Here is a 23,191-nt window from a genome sequence, read left to right as displayed (position 1 = left end):
TTTAGGATAAACAAACCTCTTGGATTTCATCAGAAATATCTTAATTTGTGTTCCAAAGATGAACGAAGGTCTTACAGGTTTAGAACGACATGAGGGTGAGTAATAATTGACAGAATTTTCTTTTTTGGGTGAACTAACCCAAGCCAAGTTTTTACAGCCTATATATTCAATACACAAAGAATGCATGTTAGATCCAAGACAATAAGCCCCTCACGATCTAAATCTTTTAATCTTTCAGTTATGTGATCCCTGATTAAGTTCTATAAGAGAATCTTGAATATCATCATATATGTCACGCAAATTACCAAGTTCCTTATTATGCTCTATATTAAGCCTTTCTCACATGTGGATCATTGTGTTCCATTGTGTCATGTCCCCACCTCATTTGAACTTGCTACGACAGAGAGCTAGAGATCAGTGACACTGACTCCTGTACGGGACGGAGGGATCTGATGCTGCTGCTATCCTTGGTGATGTACAGCTCAATCCAATTAGGCTTCACCTCCGGGCTGTGATGCAGCGCGCGGGGCGAACACTCCTGCTCAGTCGAAGCTCCACTGAGCGCTAAGTGTGACAGTCTTTACACGCGCTGCTTTTCAGTTTAAAACATACTATCATGGCTTCGTGGCGAGAATAATCAACAGTTTCGGGGTTTTCTCCCCCCAACTTCGTATTTCTGCTCAATTCGCGCGAGTTGTTTGTGAGGTTGAGTCCACACAGAATGAAGAGGAACGACTGCCCTTTCAGCAGGGGTACCACTGATGCCTCTATCCCTTGAGCAGATGGAGCGGGGAATAAGAGGCTAATTGACTTCTTTTTGGTTGTAGAGGTGAAGGAAGAAGAGGTGAACGGCGGGAAGGTAAGATTTAATTGCTTTTATTCGCTTTAAAAGAACCGGAGCTCGTTTGGATAGTTGTGCGTAAGATTGCACTGTTTTCATTGGGCACAGTAAACTCCGCGGACAGGCATGCCAGAACACTACAGTTCTGCTGCTCTCAGCGTGTCCCGGCTATTTAGTCTTCACTCTTGGAAATAAAGATTCCTGACAAGGGCTTTGCAGCTTGGTGCAATTGGTTTTTACATGAACATACAGTCTCAACTCAAGAGCTTTTTATGTGGTTCTTGATAAGAAGAACCATTGAAGAACCTTTGTGTTAAATAGTGTTTGATCAGCTGTCCTGAAACAGGTGCACTGGAAAGTACAGACTCTACCTTCCCTGATTAAGGATTAGTCTGATTGTACTTGAACAGCTTGAAATGCAAAGTTTATATGGAGAAAACGCAAGTGCTAAAAGGTAGGTCTATTTAATTTATGAGAATTATCTTTATTTTTTTAAGCTACAAACGTGTCTCACGTTAGTATTTTTGTTTCTCTCTTGACCATGGATCTTGTGCAGCGTAGTTGAGTTGATTTTTCCCCAGTAATTTAAGTTTACGGAGTGAGTTGGTAATATTAGGGCACACCAACTTAACCTTGTCGGGATAAAGCATAAAGCTGCGGATGTATAATGTGGGAGGGTGTTAACGCAATGCAAACTACACAGAGGGACATTATAGTTTTGATACATCGCAGTGCTGCAGCATTATGAAATGCTGGCCTATATAGTTTCCTCTCTGGTTGGGAGTTTTAAATAGCCGGCTGTTACGAAGTCTTTTAAGAGCAGGAAATAGAAGCCCGCTAAATAGTCCTACCGGGATTTATCATCAAGACATTCTTAAATACTCAATCGCATTACCGTCTGTCCTCAGAGCCAAAAGTATAGCCTACTTGACATCCAAATGCTATTGTCATTGTCATTATGTTGAATTTACATGTTCGAGAGTAAAAAAACTTCTTAGAAAAATAATTATTGTGTCCATTTTGGTTGGAAACATTTTTTGAAAAATATATTTTAAAAAGTCATTCAGTAACTCTGTAAATGTCAAAAGGTGTAATAGTAATGTTAAGTGGCATAAAAATAATAGTTATAGGCATATTTACAAGATAACAAATATCATCATTACAAATTTTTGAGTATCAAGAAGTTTTCTTAATGTACTCTGAAACACGCCTATACATAAAAATGTCAGAATATGCCATTAAAAAAACACCTAATGACCTTGACACACACACACACACACACACACACACACACACACACACACACACACACACACACACACAGCTTTTCTTGTCACATGACAACAAAATGGACTCCTGCATGTTGGTTATGCTGCAAGAACATTAGTTTTTAGTGGATAAAACTTTTTCAAACATTTATAATATTTCATTTCATTTCATTTATTATACAGGAAAGGTTAAAAAGTAACATTAAGGTACAATTTAAACGGGCCTGACTGAGTTTAAAAACTGGTTTCCAGCAGGTTCCTGTTCTGCAGAACATAAAACATAAAACACAATTTACAACACATGGTCAAAAAACATTAGCACAGGCTAAACAAATGCAAATAACTAAAAACAACAATACAAACGGTGCATATTTGAAAACAAAATAGTTTCAGTTCTTCTTATTACTCTTTTTTATGTTCTTCAGACAGTCACACCACCTAGACATTTTTTTTATTTAAGCCCCACAAATATTGTAAAACTTTTTATTCAGAAGTTGATAACATGTTCATCATATCAGAGCAGTATTTAAGTCTTATTCTGTATGAATTACATTTTTAATAACTTAAAAATCATGTTGTTGACCCTATTGCAACTAATGAAGTGCAGGGTCCTTGTTAAGATTCCTCCTTTCATAATCCTCTCCTTTCTGAAAACAGTGTGCTTTTGGAGACTGGTTTTAGCCTGCAAAGTTTATTGGTTCATTAGTTTTTTGGAGCATAAAATAAGGTCATTATAGTGTTGGAGTTCTAAAAGCACTAAATTCCATAAAATGATTTTTGTCTGTGTGTCTGTGTGTGTTTTAATGGTTGTATTATTTAATTAAATATTTTTATTAATATTATGTATTAATGGTTTTATTTATATATTTATTACACTTTTATTTTGCCTATTCATATTCCCGTGAATTATTAAAAATGTTATTTGAGTAATTCTTTTGTCCTGTGATAAGACTTCCTGAAATGTCTTTTATTTTCAGGTGCAATCATGGAGGGCCTTGTCTGAGGTGGATTCATCATAGTACTCCTAACTGACATCTGAATTAACATAACATTTAAGCAGCAGCAGTCATGGCTGAGAGGGCAAACTTTGGGGCTCAGAGGGTCTCACGGCCACAGGGCTCACTCCCGCCAGAACCCATCGACATTATCCGGACAAAAGCCAGATCCAGAAGAGTCCGGATCAATGTGGGTGGGCTGGTCCATGAGGTGCTATGGAGAACCCTGGACCGACTGCCGCGAACCCGTCTGGGGAAACTCAGAGACTGCAACACCCATGAAACCTTAATGGAGATCTGCGACGACTACAGTCTAAATGACAATGAGTATTTCTTTGACAGGCACCCCGGTGCCTTTTCCTCCATTTTAAACTTTTACCGGACTGGCAAGCTACACATGATGGAAGAGATGTGCGCTCTGTCTTTTGGCCAGGAGCTTGACTACTGGGGCATCGATGAGATCTATCTGGAGTCATGCTGCCAGGCACGGTACCATCAGAAGAAGGAGCAGATGAATGAAGAGCTAAGAAGAGAGGCTGAAACTCTCAGAGAGAAGGAAGGAGATCAGGTGGACACGGGCTGCTGTCCAGACAAAAGGCAGAAGCTCTGGGATTTGCTGGAGAAACCGAGCTCTTCTGTGGCGGCCAAGGTAGGGCAAGCACGTGGTCCACACATGCACAGTACCAAATATCAGAGTACATATACAGAGCACATTATGATATTTCCAATTAGGATGTTCTTTCTGAGCATCTGAGAGAACATTAGATCAACAAACTAGCACTTAAAAAACACCAAAGAATGATAATCCAAATATTCAATTTGAAATGAATTATTAATTTGTCTTAGAATGACTAGGGGCCAATTCAAGGGTAAAGTTTGGGCTGAAAAATTCTGAGACTGATGCCAGCAGTGATATGATGAAATATGAAACCCAAAGATGAATTTATAAATATACACATCCCATATGCATTTCCTCGGCTGTCATGATTGACATATTAGCCCAGGCTTTTATGCCACAAAAGAAGAGGCATATTTTTGTGGTATATAGAGGGAAGATTTATGGTACTGCATGTCAGTGTGTGGAGCTATTTTGGCTGCATTTTCCATCTGAGATTGTTGCTGTTGCTGATGTGGGGAGATGCTGCATGGATGACTAATATGTGCACATCTTAAATAAGAATGATTCATTAAAACAATAAGCCTGTCAAATAAAAAAAAGATGGTGATTTAAATATCTCTCATTGCGGATTTAGGTACGTTTTGACGAATTATATTTTCTTACGCATTAGTAGATTGTCCCGGTAGAAGGTTGTTGAGAGTATTGAAATGCTTTTTCACAGCTGTTCGGGAGCTTTGTCTCCACTCACTGCCCAGTCCCAATACACAGATCGCCTACTTCCCAGAATACAGACAGGGAAAGCAGTCAGAAGAGCCATTAGTGAAATGCTTTAATGTACAGCTTTTTTTTTTTCTTGCCCTTTGGCTCTTGAGAAAAGAGACTTTCCAAGGGGTAAATAAATAAGCATTTTAAAGAAATGAAAAAAGGTAATGCATTTAATAAAACTCACTAGAATCCTAAAAAACGGCATTTTGCATCGTAATCAGTGTTGGGGAAAGGTACTTTTAAAAGTAATGCATTACAATATTGCGTTACTCCCTAAAAAGTAACTAATTGTATTATTTAGTTACTTTTTATGGAAAGTAATGCATTACATTACTTTTGCATTACTTTTTCACTTGGGCTGGCCTTGCTTGTTTGTTTTTTAATAACAAAAAAAAAAAAAAAACACACACAAAAGTTCTATTTTTGGCAAATGTAATGGCCCTTTCACACCAAAAGTGAAATGAATAATCCTCAAATTCACATTCACGCCTGTACAGTAGAGGGCGCAGCTCAAGCAAACCTTTCAGCTGTGCTGCCATTCTGAAATACAGAAGAATAGGATGCAGGTGAAGAAACTTTTGCTTAATAATAAGCAAACTAATAAGCTTATTTTGCTTATTAGTATGGTTGAACTGGACCATCGAATGTCAGCAGCAAAGACATTGGTTAATAAAGTGAGATTAAATACATAAAGTATATTTGTGTTATTTAACATATTTAATTATTGCAGGTTTGCTAATACTCTGAGTTTGCATTTCATTGTTTTTATTCATTTTGAGGAATACTGAGATGAGTAAATGCATGCTCACATTTAGTCCATCATGTTTACACAGCGCACACAATGCCTCTGCACTTTCTCCCGATTTCTCTCAACATGGGGACAGAAGAGGTGTCAGTCAATAAATAGCAAAACAAAGTAAATTGTGTTTCTTATTTGAAAAAGTAACTCAGATTTTTTGTTGTAAACTTAAAAGTAATGCGTTACTTTACTAGTTATTTGTAAAAAAGTAATCTGATTACGTAACTCAAGTTACTTGTAATGCGTTACCCCAACACTGATCGTAATAATAGCTGTCATCTTAACAGTTAACATTAGCATTGCAATCCTGATAGCTAACATTCATCATAAATAAATTGATTATAGATTATATTTTATAACTAAAATATAACTTAAGATTATAACTACCTTTTGTGTTTTTTTAATGCCACACAAAACCGTATTTTACACCTTTATTCCAAACATTTAATGTTAAACGTTTGGTGCAGAACTGGTACTGAACTCAGTGTAACTGAAAGTAAAGGCTGATGGAAAGAAACCAAGGGAAAATTGGAAAAACATTCCCACTATAGCCGACTCAGTAAACTCTAAGTATCAATTTACACTGCATTCATGTGTTTGCTTGGGCATATTTGTCAACAACTGTTACCTGACCAGAAAGGACAAGCTACATCTTCTCACTCTGATTCATTGTGTTTGACAGATTTACTTTAGCATAATATGCGGGACTGAGACTGGGCAGGTGGAGTTTCACGTTCTGCTCTTAGAGAGGAAGATGAAGGTTGAGTCACTGCCACTATGATTTGTTGCCAGTCAATCGTTTGAGTGAGTCAGCACAAACACACAGCATCCATTCAGCCTACACCTATCGGCTATAATGTCTGCTCTGACAGGCAAGAAGCAGCTTTGTATTGACCGAAATCACCTTCAACTTAGTTCAGTTTATCATATCACCGCTGTGTTTACTGAAGGGAGGTTGAGATGGAAAAAAACTGGCAGGATTGCAACAAACCTATTTAGATGGTATGGCAGACTTGTGCTCACAATGTATAGCAGTATGTACAAAGCAGTTCCCTTCAGTAAATCCCACTTTACTGTCTGGTAATAAATGCAACTCTGAATTTTAACATGCTTGGATCTGGGTTTTGGGGAAAACATGTGAGCTCCGAGATTAATGACAAATGGTTCCTAACCTTGACCTCCACCTTCACTTCTGTGGGTTCAGTGGTTTGGTTATTGTACACTGCCTTTTGGGTTACTGGGAGGTATTTCCCAATGCGTGTTGATAGCATATTGCTGGCCAATAATACGATACTTTGATGCATGATCAGTTTCAGTACATTCCCGTTATATATATACAGTCAAACCAAAAATTATTCAGACATTTTTTATATTTTTTATATATTTTTACTAGTGGGTGCAGAACACTATAGTTCATTTATGTGAGTGAGGATAGCAAAATAAAGTAAACTGTGACATATTATACCCAAAAGTCTTCATACAGTGGACTACCAGTAAAATTGATAAAACTTTGGAACCAAAAATTATTCAGACACTTTGACCTGAACATGTTTTGCTTAAGTGTTATCTGACATAATTAAGATTATTTTTTTCTGACACAGTTTAACTCTGAGATCTTGTCATATTTTATTACCATTTTTTTTAACTGTAGTAAATAAACTGTATTAATGAATGAAATGTTCAAGGTGTCTGAATACATTTTGGTTTGACTCTATACTGTATATATAATTTATATATTGTATATATAATTTAGTTATAAAATAGTTATATATAATTTTCTTTATAGGTTGGGATGGTCTACCCAGCAGTTACATGCTTTGCAGAGCCTATTATATTATGGCAAATAAGCTGTTATAAAATATGTTATAAATAAGCTGTTAAATTTTTATTGTTATTTTTATCATATTATACAAAAGATAATATATTTGCAACTGGACAGTTAAAAAGATAAAGCTAACAGTACCTAGTTTAGTGGTCAGCACACTGCTCTCTGTGAGGCAATGGAGACTTAATCTCCTTTGGTGATTTACCTAGTCTGCTCCTACAAATAGACTGCTGGCATTCTGTCTGGCTTATGGCTACAGTGTGTAATGTGGTCACGTGTTTAGCCAGAGCAGTTAATCAATTAGTGAAGGCAGTTTTCCACCCTACGGAAGTTATTAGGAGCATTAGGGGATGCTGACTTTTCCACATTGTTTCCGCTGTTTCAGAATGCCATGCGAACATTGTGAATATCCTGGGAAGATGAACTTTATCCATTTAAACCAGATATTTTCTTGTCTTAGAACAAAAACTTTGTGACATCTCCATGGTTTAATGTGCTGGATGAGGAGTGAGGTATCTGGTGTATCTAGGGTTTTCCATCTTTCCCCTTGATATTCTTCTTATTTCAGAGGACCTGTGTGCTGCGTGTGTCCGTCCTCTCAAAAAGTCAGAGGACTCTAACCCTTTTCATCATATGATCAGGCTGAGCTAATTTAAAGAGCTCTGTCACATCACCTTGGTTTGTGTTGCATGCATAAACATCCTGAGCCTTTAGTAAGCAATGCAAAGAAACATAAAAATACAGTATAACAACAATGGATTAAGGTGATTAATACTTCAGGAGATGATTTTGGTTGTATTTGTCTTCCTCTCATGTTCATTTCAGCTGTTATGATATCTTCATTTGGTAGTCAAACCATTCCATTTATTCTCAGAATATTAAACAAGATTTCTGCTAATGAAAATACAAAATGAAGTGCTTTATATTTTTGTGAGGGAAATATATATTTAAATGCCAGTTCCTTTAATGCTACATGTGTCCCACAGAGAAAGTGAATTGTCCTGTAGAGCATCTCTCATTTAAGGGATACTTTTGCATAACTATAACTAAAATGCTTAAATAAAAATTCATTCTTTATATCTTAACTATATTGAATTATTTAAGAGATATATAGTATATCTTATTATATATATATATTATATATACATTTCATTTATTAATTCAGTTCACTATTCACTATAAAAAAAATGTAAAAAAAAAAAAAATGCAGTTTTATTTTGTTTTGCTATCCTCACTTACATAAATGATCTATAGTGTCCTGCACCCACTAGTAAAAATATATAAAAAAATATCTGAATAATTTTTGGTTTGACTATATATAGTAGTCAACATTTGAAGTGGATCAAAAAAAGTTAAAATAAAAATCAAAAATCAAAATAAAAGTTGTCCTAAGAACTAAGTTGTCCTAAGAAGAAGGTTTAAGGACAACTTTGATGAAAGGTTTTGATCCACTTCAAATGTTGACTACTACATATATATATATATATATATATATATATTAATGTTGGATAGCTCCAAGATTATATGTTAGTGCTATCAAACGATTAATTGCGATTAATCGCATCCAAAACAAAAGTTTGTGTTTACATAATATATGTGTGTGTTCTGTGTATATTTATTATATATATATAAAAATATATATTAAATATACACAGAACACACACATATATTCTGTAAACTCAATCTTTTATTTTGGATGCGATTAATCGCAATTAATTGTTTGACAGCCCTAATATATATATATATATATATTGCATTCTTGGAGCTATCCAAAATTCATCAATATATATATATATATATATATATATATATATATATATATATATATATATATATATACATTTATCTAAAATAAATGTGATCTTTATTTAAAATGCAATAAAACATCTTAAATTTATTTTCAAGTTTAACATTTTTATTGCATTTTTATGAATGTCAAATAGCTAGGATTCACACTTAATAATGAGAGACATCTAATCAGATACCATAATCTGTAAAGAGGTGTTCACTGCAGATTGTTTTGATGAGATCACTGTTCCTCTGAAATGTCAGTGGTGTGAATAATTTATGTGTATTTACAGTAATTGATCATGACATGATACTCTATGCTCTCAGCTATGGACAGAGCGGAAATTCTCTGCACAAAGCACAGGGATGGGAAAGGGGGAGAAGGGGAAAAAGAAAGGAAAAGCTCTTTGTCTGTGGAGGTTCTGTTACTAAATAAAGAGGCTTGGGTTCTGGCTGAGACTCTGGGTGCAAGGAGATACCCAGTGAATTCCCCTCTTAGCCATCATGGAGGTCAACAGACAAAGTAAATGTGAAGATGAGTAAAGGTTACATCCAGTGCTCTTTTAAGAGTCTGCTAGATCCTGTTAACTACAGTGAGATTGCATTAATCATTTTAAAACAATTCACCCTTTATCCACTTCAGTAAAGATGTTATGTCTCAATGTACTTTTTAGAGTGTGGTTGGTAAATTGATCTCATCTTACAATTATTATGGACTGAGCAGAGCTTATATTCATGTGAATAATGTGCTGTAAGTTGACAGAATGTTTAATGTGGTATTTATAATTTCAGCTTAATTTAATTACATTTCAAACATGAGTTAATGGTGTTGAAAACAATTACAACTGATTTTCAAAACAATAGAGACTATTGAAGATACAAGGGTTTTCAGAACTTACTGTCTATGTATTTATCATTGTCCACAGATTTTGCGGGGGGGGGGATCAAGAAAAAAAGCAAAACGTTTTTCCGGTTCAGTTATCAAATCCATGTGAGAGTTCAGACGTAGGTTAAAACTGTGAACTTCAAAGTTGATACATCCTTAGATGAGAATAGACTTTTCTGAATTGAAAGTAATTGTCATGTTATGTAATTCAGTGCTTTCAAAAAAGGACGGGCTGAGCTTGTGACCCAGAGGGAGCAAACTACTGTACATCAGCCCAACGTGGGTGTTGAACAGTGGAACAAGTCCTTTAGCCTCTCTGCCGACTCAGAGGAGTTTCCATCCCCCACAATGTCACACAATTATGTAGTTAAGCCTGGGAAACCTAAAGGGATTTATCTTTAATCTGAGTAATGAACAAACAAAATAGCTACAGTTCCACCTTTCATTCCACTCCGATGGATAAAATCCCACATAGTGGATGTCGGCTACAAGTTATAGACAAGATCTGATCCTATAATTGAAGATTCATTGAGGGTTAAAGCCAATTACTAATGTAGCATGACCTACAGTAACCATTGAGTCCATCAGTAGTGCGTCTAGTATTCTTTTAGCATGTATGACCTTGTCACATTTTCATAATCAGGATATTTCATAAACTGGAGGTTAAACATGAATTTCATTATAATAGTAAAATTTTTAATGCTTTCCTTAATGCTTTTTAATCCTAAAAGACACTGCATACTGAGGGATGTTCAAATGCAGATACAATTATGCACAAGGCTAAAAGTGTAGTTTTGTGCTACACACTGATAAGTGCTCGGAAAACTTTTAAGACGATTATCTGCTGTGGTGAAACAAAACTCCCTTTGTGGAATTTGGCGACATGCAAAGCCAAAGTCAGAGGTGCACAAGGGGAATCTGCCAGTCAGTCACAGTTTTGAGCTGTGAAAGCATCACTAGCAAAATTATGTTTTTACATGACAGCTAAAATTTACTTTTCTGTAGTAGATCAATATTGAGAATATCAAAACAGTCATTGGGAATATAAAGACTACAGGCCAGATTTACTAAACAGGGCAAATTAGCGTGAGACCGCAATCCCATAAAAGCGCCAATGGCCGTGGAAAGTTATGCGTGTGATCTACTGATTAAAGAACACAGACAAAGCCATTTCAAGAGCAAAATGGGTTAAGACATGCTTTTTTGTTCTGGCATTAAATAATGGCGCAAATACCAGTAAATTGACTAGCGCAAACCTTAGTAAATCACGTTGCATGATTTATTTAAATTCTCTACTCACTTAAATTTTGCATCTCAAAAAATGAAACTCCTACAAATGCATAAGCAGTAAGGTCAGCCGCAAAAATAACTGTGTCCACGCCTTTTCATTGGTGATTTTTCACTGTCTCCTGACAGTAGTTTGCGCTTGCACAAGCTGTTAGTAAATCTGCCCTATAAGTCAAAAGTGGAGTTAATAAAATACTGAACATTATAACAAATATCTGATAAAAAATACAGTGATGAATACAGTAATTTTTTTTTATTTTCTTTCATTGAAATATTGGTATTGAAGACTTGATTCATTTTAGGGCATGGGAGATTTCCTCCTGTCTCTTCATGTTATAGTCTATTGACCTTTGGGTCACTGATCAAGTAATTGGATTCCTTTTCATTGTTATGTGACTCTTGTGTTAGTTTACACACAGACACACACACACAGATATACAGTCAAACCAAAAATTATTCAGACATTTTTTATATATTTTTACTAGTGGGTGCAGGACACTATAGTTCATTTATGTAAGTGAGGATAGCAAAATAAACTGTGACATATTATACCCAAAAATTCTTCATACAGTGGACTACCAGTAAAATTGATAAAAAATTTGGAACCAAAAATTATTCAGACACTTTGACCTGACCATGTTTTGCTTAAGTGTTATCTGACATTATTAAGATTCATTTTTTCTGACACAGTTTAACTCTGAGATCTTATTTATTGTCATATTTTATTACTATTTTTTTTATACTATAGTGAATAAAATGTATTATGAATGAAATGTCCAAGGTGTCTGAATAAATTTTGGTTTGACTGTATATATATATATCAGTGGCGTGCGGTCCATATAAGCTTTGAATGCTCTGCATACCCAAGCCATTCGTGGACTCGGCAACCATAAATTACTATTAAATCACTTGTTTGAGGTGTACCATAAAGCTTACATGATTGGTAATGCATATGTAACTGTCTGTAATTTATTTATTTGCCAAACGATGGTAATTTTCTTTAAATCTGCCAGTTACGGAGACTTCCGGGTAAGCTGATCTACAGCAGCTTTTGCGCCTTCGTGCTTTTGTTATGGAACGTCATCACTGTCCCGCGTTCTCATTGGTTTGCTGGTCTATGGCGGATTTCATGGCAGGATAAGCTGTGAGCGGATCGCTTGCCAGATCTCGATCACCGAAAATCACATTGTATTTGATACAAAACTAACTAGACTTAACCAAATGGGGAAAAAATCATAACTAAAACTATTTTCATAGTATTTCATTTTCTCCATAGGGATTTTTTTTATGAAAACTTTGTTTTGTAAATTGTTTAAAACAGTCCTACTATAACTAGGCCTATCAGAGGATGTTAATCGATAGTCTTTGCGTTTGTTAAAGTCATCAGTTTGCATAATTTCAACTTATTTTTTAAAGAATACTGATATTTTTATTTATTATTTATTATTATTTTACTACTTATAATTACATTTTATTTTTCATTTATGATAGGCTGCTAATACTAATTATGTTATACTTATTATTAATTTAAAAAGTACTTCTGGGCTACTCTCAATAAAAGGTCCAACATATTAGAAATACTTTTCGCTGTGTTGCTATTTGTCATGAGCAAGCAAATGAGTAAACTAACACAGATAATGCGAGCGTCTCGTGTATTAGCTATAAACCCGTTCAAACGTAACTGCATCGGCCACATTTTTTTTACATGACGCTCCACCCAGCATACCCGGTTAAAAAAAAGTCACCGCTCGCCACTAATATATATATATACAATTTAGGGTGTAGTACTGAAAACAGAAAGCCATTTTGATTTTTTTTTGTTTTTGTTTTTTTGTATAAAGCAAATCCGATCCTATGCTGTTGTACTAATGATGCTTTTTCTTAGGCAATCTTTGTGCTATTCATACATTGTGACAACAAAATACATGCTATTAGCTCCACCTTCCCAACCCACAAGGGCTAAAACCCTGCCACAGGCAGGAACACTGCCAGTCTTGTAGGATAAGACTTAGAGTTTTATCCTCTGTGCTCAACCTCACCTTGAACCCAGTTGTGATTTCCGTTCCGTGAGATGCTTTTTTTGGGGGACAAATGTCGGGCAAACTCTCGTGGATCTGGTATGAGGGCAGATATGTTAGATTGTGTTAAAAATAGACAGTGGCAGTTGGACAGACTGAATAGCAGGCTGTACACTGTGTTTAAGTAGAGGTTGCCTGCCTACCCCACTTGTGAGGCTGAATATTTTGCATGCGAGTAAGTGGTAGGCTGAGGGCTAGCCTGTAAATCACAAGCAGTCATCAGGGTCACATTATTGACTAATCACTATAATCACGACCCCCTGCTTCCTCCCACCCCCGCGCACGCAAAGACACTGTCAAACACAGAGTAGTCATCTTACTATCTTGTAGCTCAGCTCAGCTGCTTTCACGCGCGTTGGAACCTCCATTAGTTTCGCGGGCACATGGACGCTACATTGCGCATTATAGAGGAACTGGATATAGTGTGTCTCTTACTCAGCAAAAGCTACTTGACAAATGTGGGAGTTAAGCTCCAAATTAACCTGTCCTATAAAAAAAACACACAATCAAACAGATCCCATGACACTCCTTTATAAATAACCCTTCAGTATTGATCAAGACATTCTTGGGTTTCCAGACAGAGTTTCTTCTTCCTCTCATGGCTGTAATGATAACAGTGTTCTCCAGAAATAATTTAACCTTCAATTCCTCTCAGGAAGAGAGGTGTCTTGGCTGAGGCTGGCTGTATGGGATGCTTTGTTTAGTTTTACACCACATTACAGCATTACATAACAAAATGCACTTCTCAATCCTCAATTTGTTTGACAAAAGTAAGCATTTTCATTTAAATGCTTATATCAGAAAGGTTTTTCTCAACCAGTCTAGCAGAGAGAAAACAGGAACAAGGGTCTGTCAAGCAATAGATGCCAATATTGTTTGTGCAGGGATGTTTCTGAAAGAAGAGCTGAGAGCTTGGCCTGTTGTAATTGTTTGTGAGAGAACACATTACTGAGTCATTTGAGCATCCAACCAAGGTTTGCAGATAAAGAAGATGGATTTAACACTCTAATTCCTGAAGCGCAGGGCGTTTGCTGAATAAGTGGTTTGTACAGTGAAGGAGCTGTCCGTGGTGCTGGTCTGAAACATGAATCAGCTTGACCAAATATTCATTAGAAAAATAGAAAAATTCTTAATTTTTCTGTTTTCCTGGTCTTTGATTCGCATGTGACCCCTCCACTTTTTGTAATACAGGTAAATCCACCTCACCATGGAGATTAAAAGGCAAATCCTCATGTTCGGCCAGATTGCCTTCGGTTTTTCCACATTATTTATTATTTGTGATTATTTTCGGATCCTCAGTTCAGTGCAAAGACAATAATTCTGTGGGCAGTGAATCTAAATTAGAAAAATCAACCAGATATTTTTGTACAAGCTCACCATAAAAGCCAGATGTTCCAAGGACCAAAGCAGCGCAACCTCACACGCAGAGACCTAAACCAGCCTTACAATGCATTTCATCTGACCCATTTCACTCTCCCTTTGCATTAGATTTACTGTTTAAAAACCTTACACTCTGCTCATGTACATTGTTGTTCTTGTTTTTAGCGGTCTTTTGAAATTGTAAATATTCAGTGTGGGATGGAAATTAAAATGATGTAAAATTACTCACTAAAGACAAATATCTATTGTTTTATGTATTTATTTTCATTTATTACACTGCTTTCTGGAATTCTCGATTCTGCTCAGTCGCGCCATCTAGTGGTCAGATATTTCCTAATATTTGCATTTGTCCAATGCAAATCCTCACAGATTTGCTCTCTTCTTTAATACAAATGCAACGGCATCTTCCATTACCGTTTACGATTGCTTTAGCATTAATATTATCGTAATATTGTTGCAGGTTTCTTCTTGTTGCCGATTATTTTTTACATAGTAATGGATTGATTTTTCTTTCTTAGCGGTAGCACTATAATAAAATACAGGTGAGATTATGAAATGATAACATATACCAGTATTTCTTGTCCACATATTTATTTATTTGGCAAGTAGCGTCGGTTATGCATCGGGTTTATTTAGTAAAAATATTGTTTCCAACTTCTAATTGTACAATTTTGGCAATAATTTCTGAGCAGTTTTGTAATATTGAGCTTCAGTTTTTGCATTCCGTATTCCTTCCATATTTTCTAAAATGTACACAACTTAAAAAAAAAAAAAAAAATTACATAATGTAAATAAGTTGTCACAGAATAAGACTATGTGAATAACTCAATTTTGACAAAAATGTCATTTAAAACCTTATAATTCCAATGTGACGATTAGCTGTCAGACAAAAAAATTTCTGTTCTTTTAAAATATTACGTTTTTAGTGCTTTTTTTGTTTTTAGTTTCTTCCAAAAAGTTTATGTATAATTTAAACTATTTTATAGTGTAAGAAATCTGAGTTTGCAAAGAGTCCACTTCCTGTATACATTTTTCTAGCCAGAAAACACTTCAAATTATTATGAAAATAAATCACATTGAATTATTTTGAAGTCTACATCTATTTGAAAAACTGAACATGTTGAAAATCTGTCAAGACAGAGGACTGTATATAAGTCCACTGTAAAAAATTGTTTAATAACATAACACGAAAATAATGTCATAAACATGGACTAAAAACATAAAATGGAAAATAAAACACTCAATGCATACTGTTAATAACAAAAATATGAACAACTTTTTAAATAAACTCCATGCAGGTTATTATGAATATAAATTATTTGTGGTTCACACTTACATTTTAACAATATTTTACTATAAATGTTTTACTGTAAAAATTCTTTACAGTAAAATGGCATTGTATTGTTTTTTAAATTATAATTTTTGTAAGTAACTTACAATTAAGCAAATAAATATTAAAATTAACCAATATTAATTGTAGATTCTTTTTTGGTTAAAATTACTTAATGTCTATTAAAATTACTAACGCTACCGTCAAAAAGAGCTACTTTTAAATTCTCTGAAAACATCCCAATCACCCTGCTACCATCAGCTGTGTCAGAATAGTGTAATGACACTAAAATCCAAGCAACGTTCTGACTTTATGTTGACTTTAAGTTTGAAGGACATGAATTCCCAGCCCAATGTGTCGCTGTGGTCAGCTCATTAATCAGTTTCACTGAGGTTCTGGGGGAAAGAAACATTTACATCAAGGCACGTCATACAGGCCTCAGTTTAATGCCTCTGCTGACACATGTATTTGTTCTCAACACGAGATACAGGAGCGATAAGTACTGAAGGAGAAAGGCAGGAGGATTAGTTAACTGTCCTCATCTGTGGATCTGTATAAACGTGATTACATGGGCAGTGATCTCAACACAGGGAGATTTCTGGCTTTAGGCCAGGGCTTATGCGTATAGGGAAGCACAGGAAGCACCAAGAGATCCTTCAAGTCACCTAACCCTAATATAGGAGAAAGGGTACTACCTTGCTGATGTCACAAAAACTTTTGTTTACGTTTGTTTCATGTGTTCCTTAAGGGACGAAGCAGGTTCTTTGATTCTGAGGCATTTAGAAGTATTGCCGTGTTCGTTTTTATTTTCAGAATGACATTTTGGAATTGCATTACAACTAAAAAATCAACTGAACTGGATTTCATTTGGATGGAATATAACATGTCCTGTAGAGTTACCTCAGTGACCCTCTCTCCAGGGATTAAAATCAGCTCTTTTTTTACACTCATCTTCGTGGGTGCGCCAACCTCTGACTGGACTTTAGGTCTCTTGGTCACAGCCAGACGCTACTCAACCCTACCTGGCAGGGACAATCCCTGCGTCAAGCGAAGGCAATTACAGCCTCTCTGGGGTCTATTCAGAGTCCTTATACTTCTACTGCATTACACAATGTCAAACACCTCTATCAACAAGCATATGCTTTTATTTGTGTCTACCCATTGACCCCTACATTTGTTTAGCCTGCCTCACCAGTTGTTTAACATGCTCAATACTTGGGTAATCAATGACAACAAAGCACTCTGTTTTACTACACAAATGACATTGGTGTAACAAGTGTAGAAATAGTTTCGGTTTTGCTTGCCGAGTTGACAGATCCATTGTTGGTTAACTATTCACTGCATTATTTAATCCCTCAACGAGACTTTTGAATTAACCTTCTAGTACTGAAATAGCATTCATTGTAATGTAATGATATTATTGCAATCGGAACATTGTGACATTTTTCACTCTTGTTTGAGAACTGTATGGACCTTGTGAAAGGTGTTCACATTGTCATCTGTGTGGGAGGACATTCCAGGATAATTGTAATAGGATTGAGTTTCTATCTATAGTAAGGATATAGAAAGGTTAGGAGCAGTTACTCAGTCTTTCCCCTCCCCCCACAAGGGAAGAATCAACCTGTAATCTCTTTAGTCTTCCTTAAACATTGTAATATTAAGCACTCTAGTAAAGGATAGTGGGCTGGCAAATTGCGTCATAGTACTGATCGTGTGAAATTAGCTAAATCATCCATTCCTCTGTGGATCATGTATTTTTAAGAGATTTTAACAATTTGAATGACTATTATATGTGTCAAACACGATTCTGGTGTAATATCGTGAAGAAGTTTATAAAATGTGCTGAATATGTAAAAGTGTGTTATTACATCTCTTTCATAAGGGTATGTGTGGCATCCACAATGGCAGGACACTGTCAAGGTCAGCCGTTTTATTCTCCACCAGGATCATTATTAATCCCCTCTTAATGCAGTTCCAGTGAAGGAGTAACAGTTCCTCAATTTATTGCTCAGTGTCTTTTGTAGTATATCAGTTTGTTATATCTTTGTGGATGAGATTATAATTCATAAGGACACAATGGCAGTACAGTAATCTAAAGGTTTCCCCTAAAAACCTACAGTTTAAACTCAAAATAGTAAACTCAAAAAGGAAAAAAAGTGTTGTAACCTGAGGCTGATGGCATCACAAAAAGTCAATTTCGTATCATTTAAGGCTTTTGAATGAATGAATGAAAAAATGAATATCTGAAGACAGTCTAAAGAGGCTGGTAAAGACATCTGTAAAATAAAAGCAGCTCTTCATGGTCTAGTTGGAAAATCTCTGAAACTTGCAATTGGCTTAATTTACAAATATTTTATGATCAATGAATATTTTTCTATTTTAATTTAGGAACTCAAGTATAATGTTGGGGGTAACACATTACAAGTTACGTAATCAGATTACTTTTTCAAGTAACTAGTAAAGTAAGACATTACTTTTAAATTTACAACAACATATCTGAGTTACTTTTTCAAATAAGTAATGCAAGTTACTTGGTTCTCCCAATTATTGACTGACACATCTTCTGACTCATGTTGAGAGAAATCATGAGTAAGGTGCAGAGGCGTTGTATGCGCTGTGTAAACATGATGTTATTATAGTTCTATACCAAAAGTGAGCATGCATTTACTCATCTCACTTCACAAAAACAGATTCAGTATTCCTCAAAATAAATAAAAACAGTGAAATGAAAACTCAGAATATTACACAAACCTGCAATAATTAACGCCTACCTGGACAATGTTCACAGACTGACATTGTCATACACATGTGAAAAGTTTTGCATTGTTATTTATTTATTTATTTATTTATTTATTTATATAAAGAATGTGATGTTTTCTCTACCTGTAATGCAGCAAACAGTGAAATTGATCTGATGAAATGCAATATAATAGCCAGACAAGAAACTCAGTCTGATCAGGGTTATTTGATTACCTTGCAAGATGATTTAGGTAACCTCACGGGACAATCTCCATATTCTAACAAAGTAGCTGATCAATAAGTGCTTGTCAAAGCCATTTGTGAATTGATGTGCAGTAGGAGAATGAGAGAACAGGCGATGCAGATCACATTATCCTAATAAGGATGAGGGCACAGTCTCTTTCACTCTCACATTTCTGTTTCCAATCAGTCCCATTAGCTTTTGCATTATTATGAATTTTAAGAAACGTCAGCTTAATGTTTTGACTATCTGCAACACTACAAATATAAGTTTAAGTATTGTAAATTTTGATATGCTGTATGTTACAGTGTTACATGAGTATACAGTGGTTCAAAAAAAAAAAAAAAAGTAAATAAAATGTCTGAATATATCATTGTATTATATTGAATTAGTATTATATATGTGTGTGTGTTAATGTGAAAGTTTCATTTCACATCACTAAAAGCTCTCTGTTTTGTTTTTTTGCAGATTCTGGCCATAATATCAATTCTGTTCATAATCCTCTCAACCATTGCACTGTCACTGAACACCTTGCCTGAATTACAAGTGATTGATGAATTCGGACAGTCCAACGACAACCCAAACCTGGCCCACGTTGAAGCAGTTTGCATCGCCTGGTTCACTATGGAGTACATTCTCCGGTTTTTGTCTTCTCCAAACAAGTGGAAGTTCTTCAAAGGGCCTCTGAATGTCATTGATCTGTTGGCAATCCTCCCTTATTATGTCACAATATTCCTCACGGAATCCAACAAGAGTGTCCTCCAGTTCCAGAATGTGCGCAGGGTAGTTCAGATCTTCCGGATCATGAGAATCCTGAGAATTCTGAAACTCGCGAGACACTCGACTGGTCTTCAGTCTCTTGGGTTCACTCTGAGAAGAAGCTATAATGAACTCGGACTGTTGATATTGTTTTTAGCCATGGGCATCATGATCTTCTCCAGTCTGGTGTTCTTTGCTGAAAAAGATGAAGATGCTACGAAATTCACCAGTATTCCCGCTTCATTCTGGTGGGCAACAATTACCATGACAACTGTGGGTTATGGGGATATCTATCCACAAACCCTCCTGGGCAAAATAGTGGGTGGCCTCTGTTGTATCGCCGGTGTTTTAGTAATTGCTCTGCCCATTCCTATTATTGTGAACAACTTCTCTGAGTTCTACAAAGAACAGAAGCGACAAGAGAAGGCTATCAAACGAAGAGAAGCACTTGAGAGGGCCAAGAGGAACGGGAGCATCGTTTCCATGAACCTGAAAGATGCCTTCACTCGCAATATGGAACTACTGGACGTTGTGATCGAAAAGAATGAGGAGAAGGGCTCAGACAATCATCTTTCACCCAGTCGCTGGAACTATCAGAAGAACCCAAACTCTGACTTGGGTTCCAAAGGCCATGAGGCAAAATATCAAGAAATAGGCCAGTTGGCTTCTCCAGATCGGTTATTCAAACATACTTCAAGCCCTCAGCGGCTGAACGCAAAATCCCTTGAGCAAATGTACAACCAGATGACGGCCGCCTCATCCATGAGCAGCAGCGGACCTTCGGCTTCCAAAGTGAGCACTGTTGGTAGAGAAGAAGAGATGGAGATGAAGGTAGTGCAATGTGAACCACGGATCAAAGAGCGACCCATCACTGAGATCAGAAGCCTGTCCAGCGTGGACAGTTTCGCCAGCTGTGCCACAGACATCAGTGAGGTCGAAAGAAGCGCGCTACTGCCCAATTATGCAGGAGCGCAGACAAGACATCCACGCGCTCCTCCGCCACTCGACCTCAGCCAGATCACCTCATTGGAGAAACGAGCACCTGAGAAAGCAAAGCAGGCCACAATCATTAAAGAAGGCCTCTACGAGTTTGTCCAGTGCAAGTCGGACAACAGCACCATGTCGCAGGGCGAGGAGAACCAAAGCTTCGATCCGAGCGGTGAAAACGTGAGAAGCCCTCCACGAGGAAACCAAGTCAAAGTCAAGGGACTCAAAGTGAACTTCACCGAATCTGCAGACGAGGGGGCTTCCAGTTTGCACTTAGTCGTGACGGATGACACGGCCACACTGACACCAAAGCTACCGGTATCTGACCCATTACTGCTGGTGGGTTCTCCTCGGCAGAGTCCCAGGTCCCCGGGGAAAGGCTTCGAAGGGGATGGAGCCACAAGCTCTCCAGGGTTCAGTTTGTCGTCTTCTGAAAGCCAAAGAGGGAGAAACCATGTCGACAGAGCTGCTGTTTCACCCACGTCCCCAAAAAGTGCACAAAACTGTGCTTCTGCAACGGTTGGTGCCGTTGGAGCAGAAGACAGCATTCAAAGTGGACAGAAGGTGGACAACCACCTCCTTTCCCCTGATATTCTGAAATCTTCAGGGGAGGGAGGTCGCTCACCACCGTGTGAAACTAGCATGTGATGTGCTGAGCTGCATTAACATGTTATCTGTGCAACGTGTTCACAGAACGAATGCATCCAGAGAATGTGGACAGAAAGAGTAACTGATGTAGTGAAGGGGATTTTCTTTTGTCTTTCTTCGACACTATTGGACTGCATAGCCGCAGAGATTGACTTTATGATCCTGAGGGACAAGGTCTGCACTCAACTTCAAGAGTTTAGTGATATTCATTCAGAGGGAGGACATTAAAGAACAAAACATAATCTTATTATTCTAACATTATTATTTTCTAACAGTATGACCCTCCGTGTGAAGGATTAGTTAGCTGAATTATATATCTTTTGAATCATAGACTGATTCAGGCAACTGTGATAAGATACCACAAATTCTTCATTGTAGATTTACAGCCCAGAGCAGATGTTGTAAGCATACCTATTTTTTAAAGACTAACCACTGTAACATTTGTGTTGGGTTTGTTTAATAGTTCTGACCAAAGTGCTACCAGTGTAAATTGGCAGTCAGCATTTGACTTGAACGAATATTTTTGACCAAAATATGCCTTCATTTGATGTTTTCTTGCTGAGTGATATTACTCCTCAATGGTCATATGTGAAGCAACACAAAGTTTTCAGTTCTCTCTGCAAACGTGGATCAAATCAAATTCCATTTTTCTTTAACTGTCCCTTTGAGCAAGTAATACAAAGAAAAACTTGCTCTTAACAAAAATAAAAACACATCAGTACTAAATTTTCTGATATCTATATGAGCATGTCTGTTTCAGTGAAACGCAAGTTCAAGTGTTTCCATTTGCATCACTTTATAGTTGAGCCATAGCCTACCTAGAAATACATTAATTCTTTGAATAAATAGTTTAGCATGTTTACTGCTGTGGGGAAATCTCCACATCAGTGAATCTGTATGGAAAGATCGTTGTTTTTAAGTTGCCTTCAATTCAGAATCAGTTGAGGGAAACCTATGATGGCCATAGTAAATCAACTATGCCCTCTGCTGGATGAAGGAAATGGCACTTTATTTGAATGAGATGTCAGCTTGACTGGATTGGAATATTGTATATTTTTAAACGATGTTATTTTAACATTCCTCACCCTGACGTGCAATACAATTGCCCAGGTAACAAAGAGGTCAATGGATGTCAACAGCTTGAAGCAGAACCTCGAGTGAGTGTATGATTTGTATATTAACTGTACATTAAAGACATTGTCAGCTACATCCATTTAGTGTAAAAACACAGGTACAAGTTGTGTGATGTTAATTGTACTTAAGTGATTTTTAAAACAAACTAGGCAGGAACACAAATCCTGCTTTAAGTATTCAAATCGGTGCCTTTTCATAAACAGTAATTTATGAGAAGGCGTTAAGATCTGTGGTTTGGTTCAGACAAGTCTGTACAGAAAGTCCTACTTTTTATAGAGTAAAATATGCAAATACAATTAAGTTCTCAGGTTTTTTTTATGTAATCTTTAAAGCCCTAATCTTTCTGTATGTGATTTTTTTTTTTTTGCTGATGTCAAATCAAAAGGAACAATAAGGTGAGGGTACAAAAAACTGGACAGAAGCGCTGCACGATCATCTACTTGCACAAGAATTGAGCAGATTTATCTTTAATACAACGTTGACTATTGTATGTACATTCCAAAACAGACTTTCATTTCTGCATATATCAAACTTTTTTTCTTCATTAAGTTTGGATCCTAGTTTGTATATCAATGTGATGTTTATAGTTGTACATCTTTTCTTTGAAATAGTGACTGCATTGTTCCAGATACCTAGAACGACCATTAAACAAATAAATGTTTGTACAGGACACTATGAGCGTGTTCTTTAAAGTTAAAACATCGGTAGACCTTCAGCCTCATCTTTAAGTGGTTTAATAGTGAGAAGCTTCATTAGATGTGATGAAAGGACACGGCTGTAGCATCTTTCTGATGCATTCGAGAACTCAGAGATACATGCTTT

The 23,191-nt window shown here is 36.5% G+C and overlaps 1 protein-coding gene across 1 annotated transcript; it reads left to right on the top strand.

Annotated features, from left to right (window-relative positions):
• The first annotated feature begins 223 nt into the window (after window positions 1-223).
• Window positions 224-23,061, top strand: kcnb2a (potassium voltage-gated channel subfamily B member 2a). The gene is made up of 3 exons (XM_051865894.1): window positions 224-859; window positions 3,087-3,753; window positions 19,310-23,061. Exons 2-3 carry the CDS (start codon window positions 3,178-3,180, stop codon window positions 21,233-21,235), a joined length of 2,502 nt encoding a protein of 833 aa, XP_051721854.1. The 5' UTR covers window positions 224-859; window positions 3,087-3,177; the 3' UTR covers window positions 21,236-23,061.
• Window positions 23,062-23,191: the final 130 nt, after the last annotated feature.

Source organism: Ctenopharyngodon idella, chromosome 2, assembly GCF_019924925.1.
Source record: "Ctenopharyngodon idella isolate HZGC_01 chromosome 2, HZGC01, whole genome shotgun sequence".
Classification (NCBI taxonomy): Eukaryota; Metazoa; Chordata; class Actinopteri; order Cypriniformes; family Xenocyprididae; genus Ctenopharyngodon; species Ctenopharyngodon idella.
The sequence above is the reverse complement of the archived record's forward strand: the minus strand, read 5'-3'. Positions and strand labels throughout refer to the sequence as shown.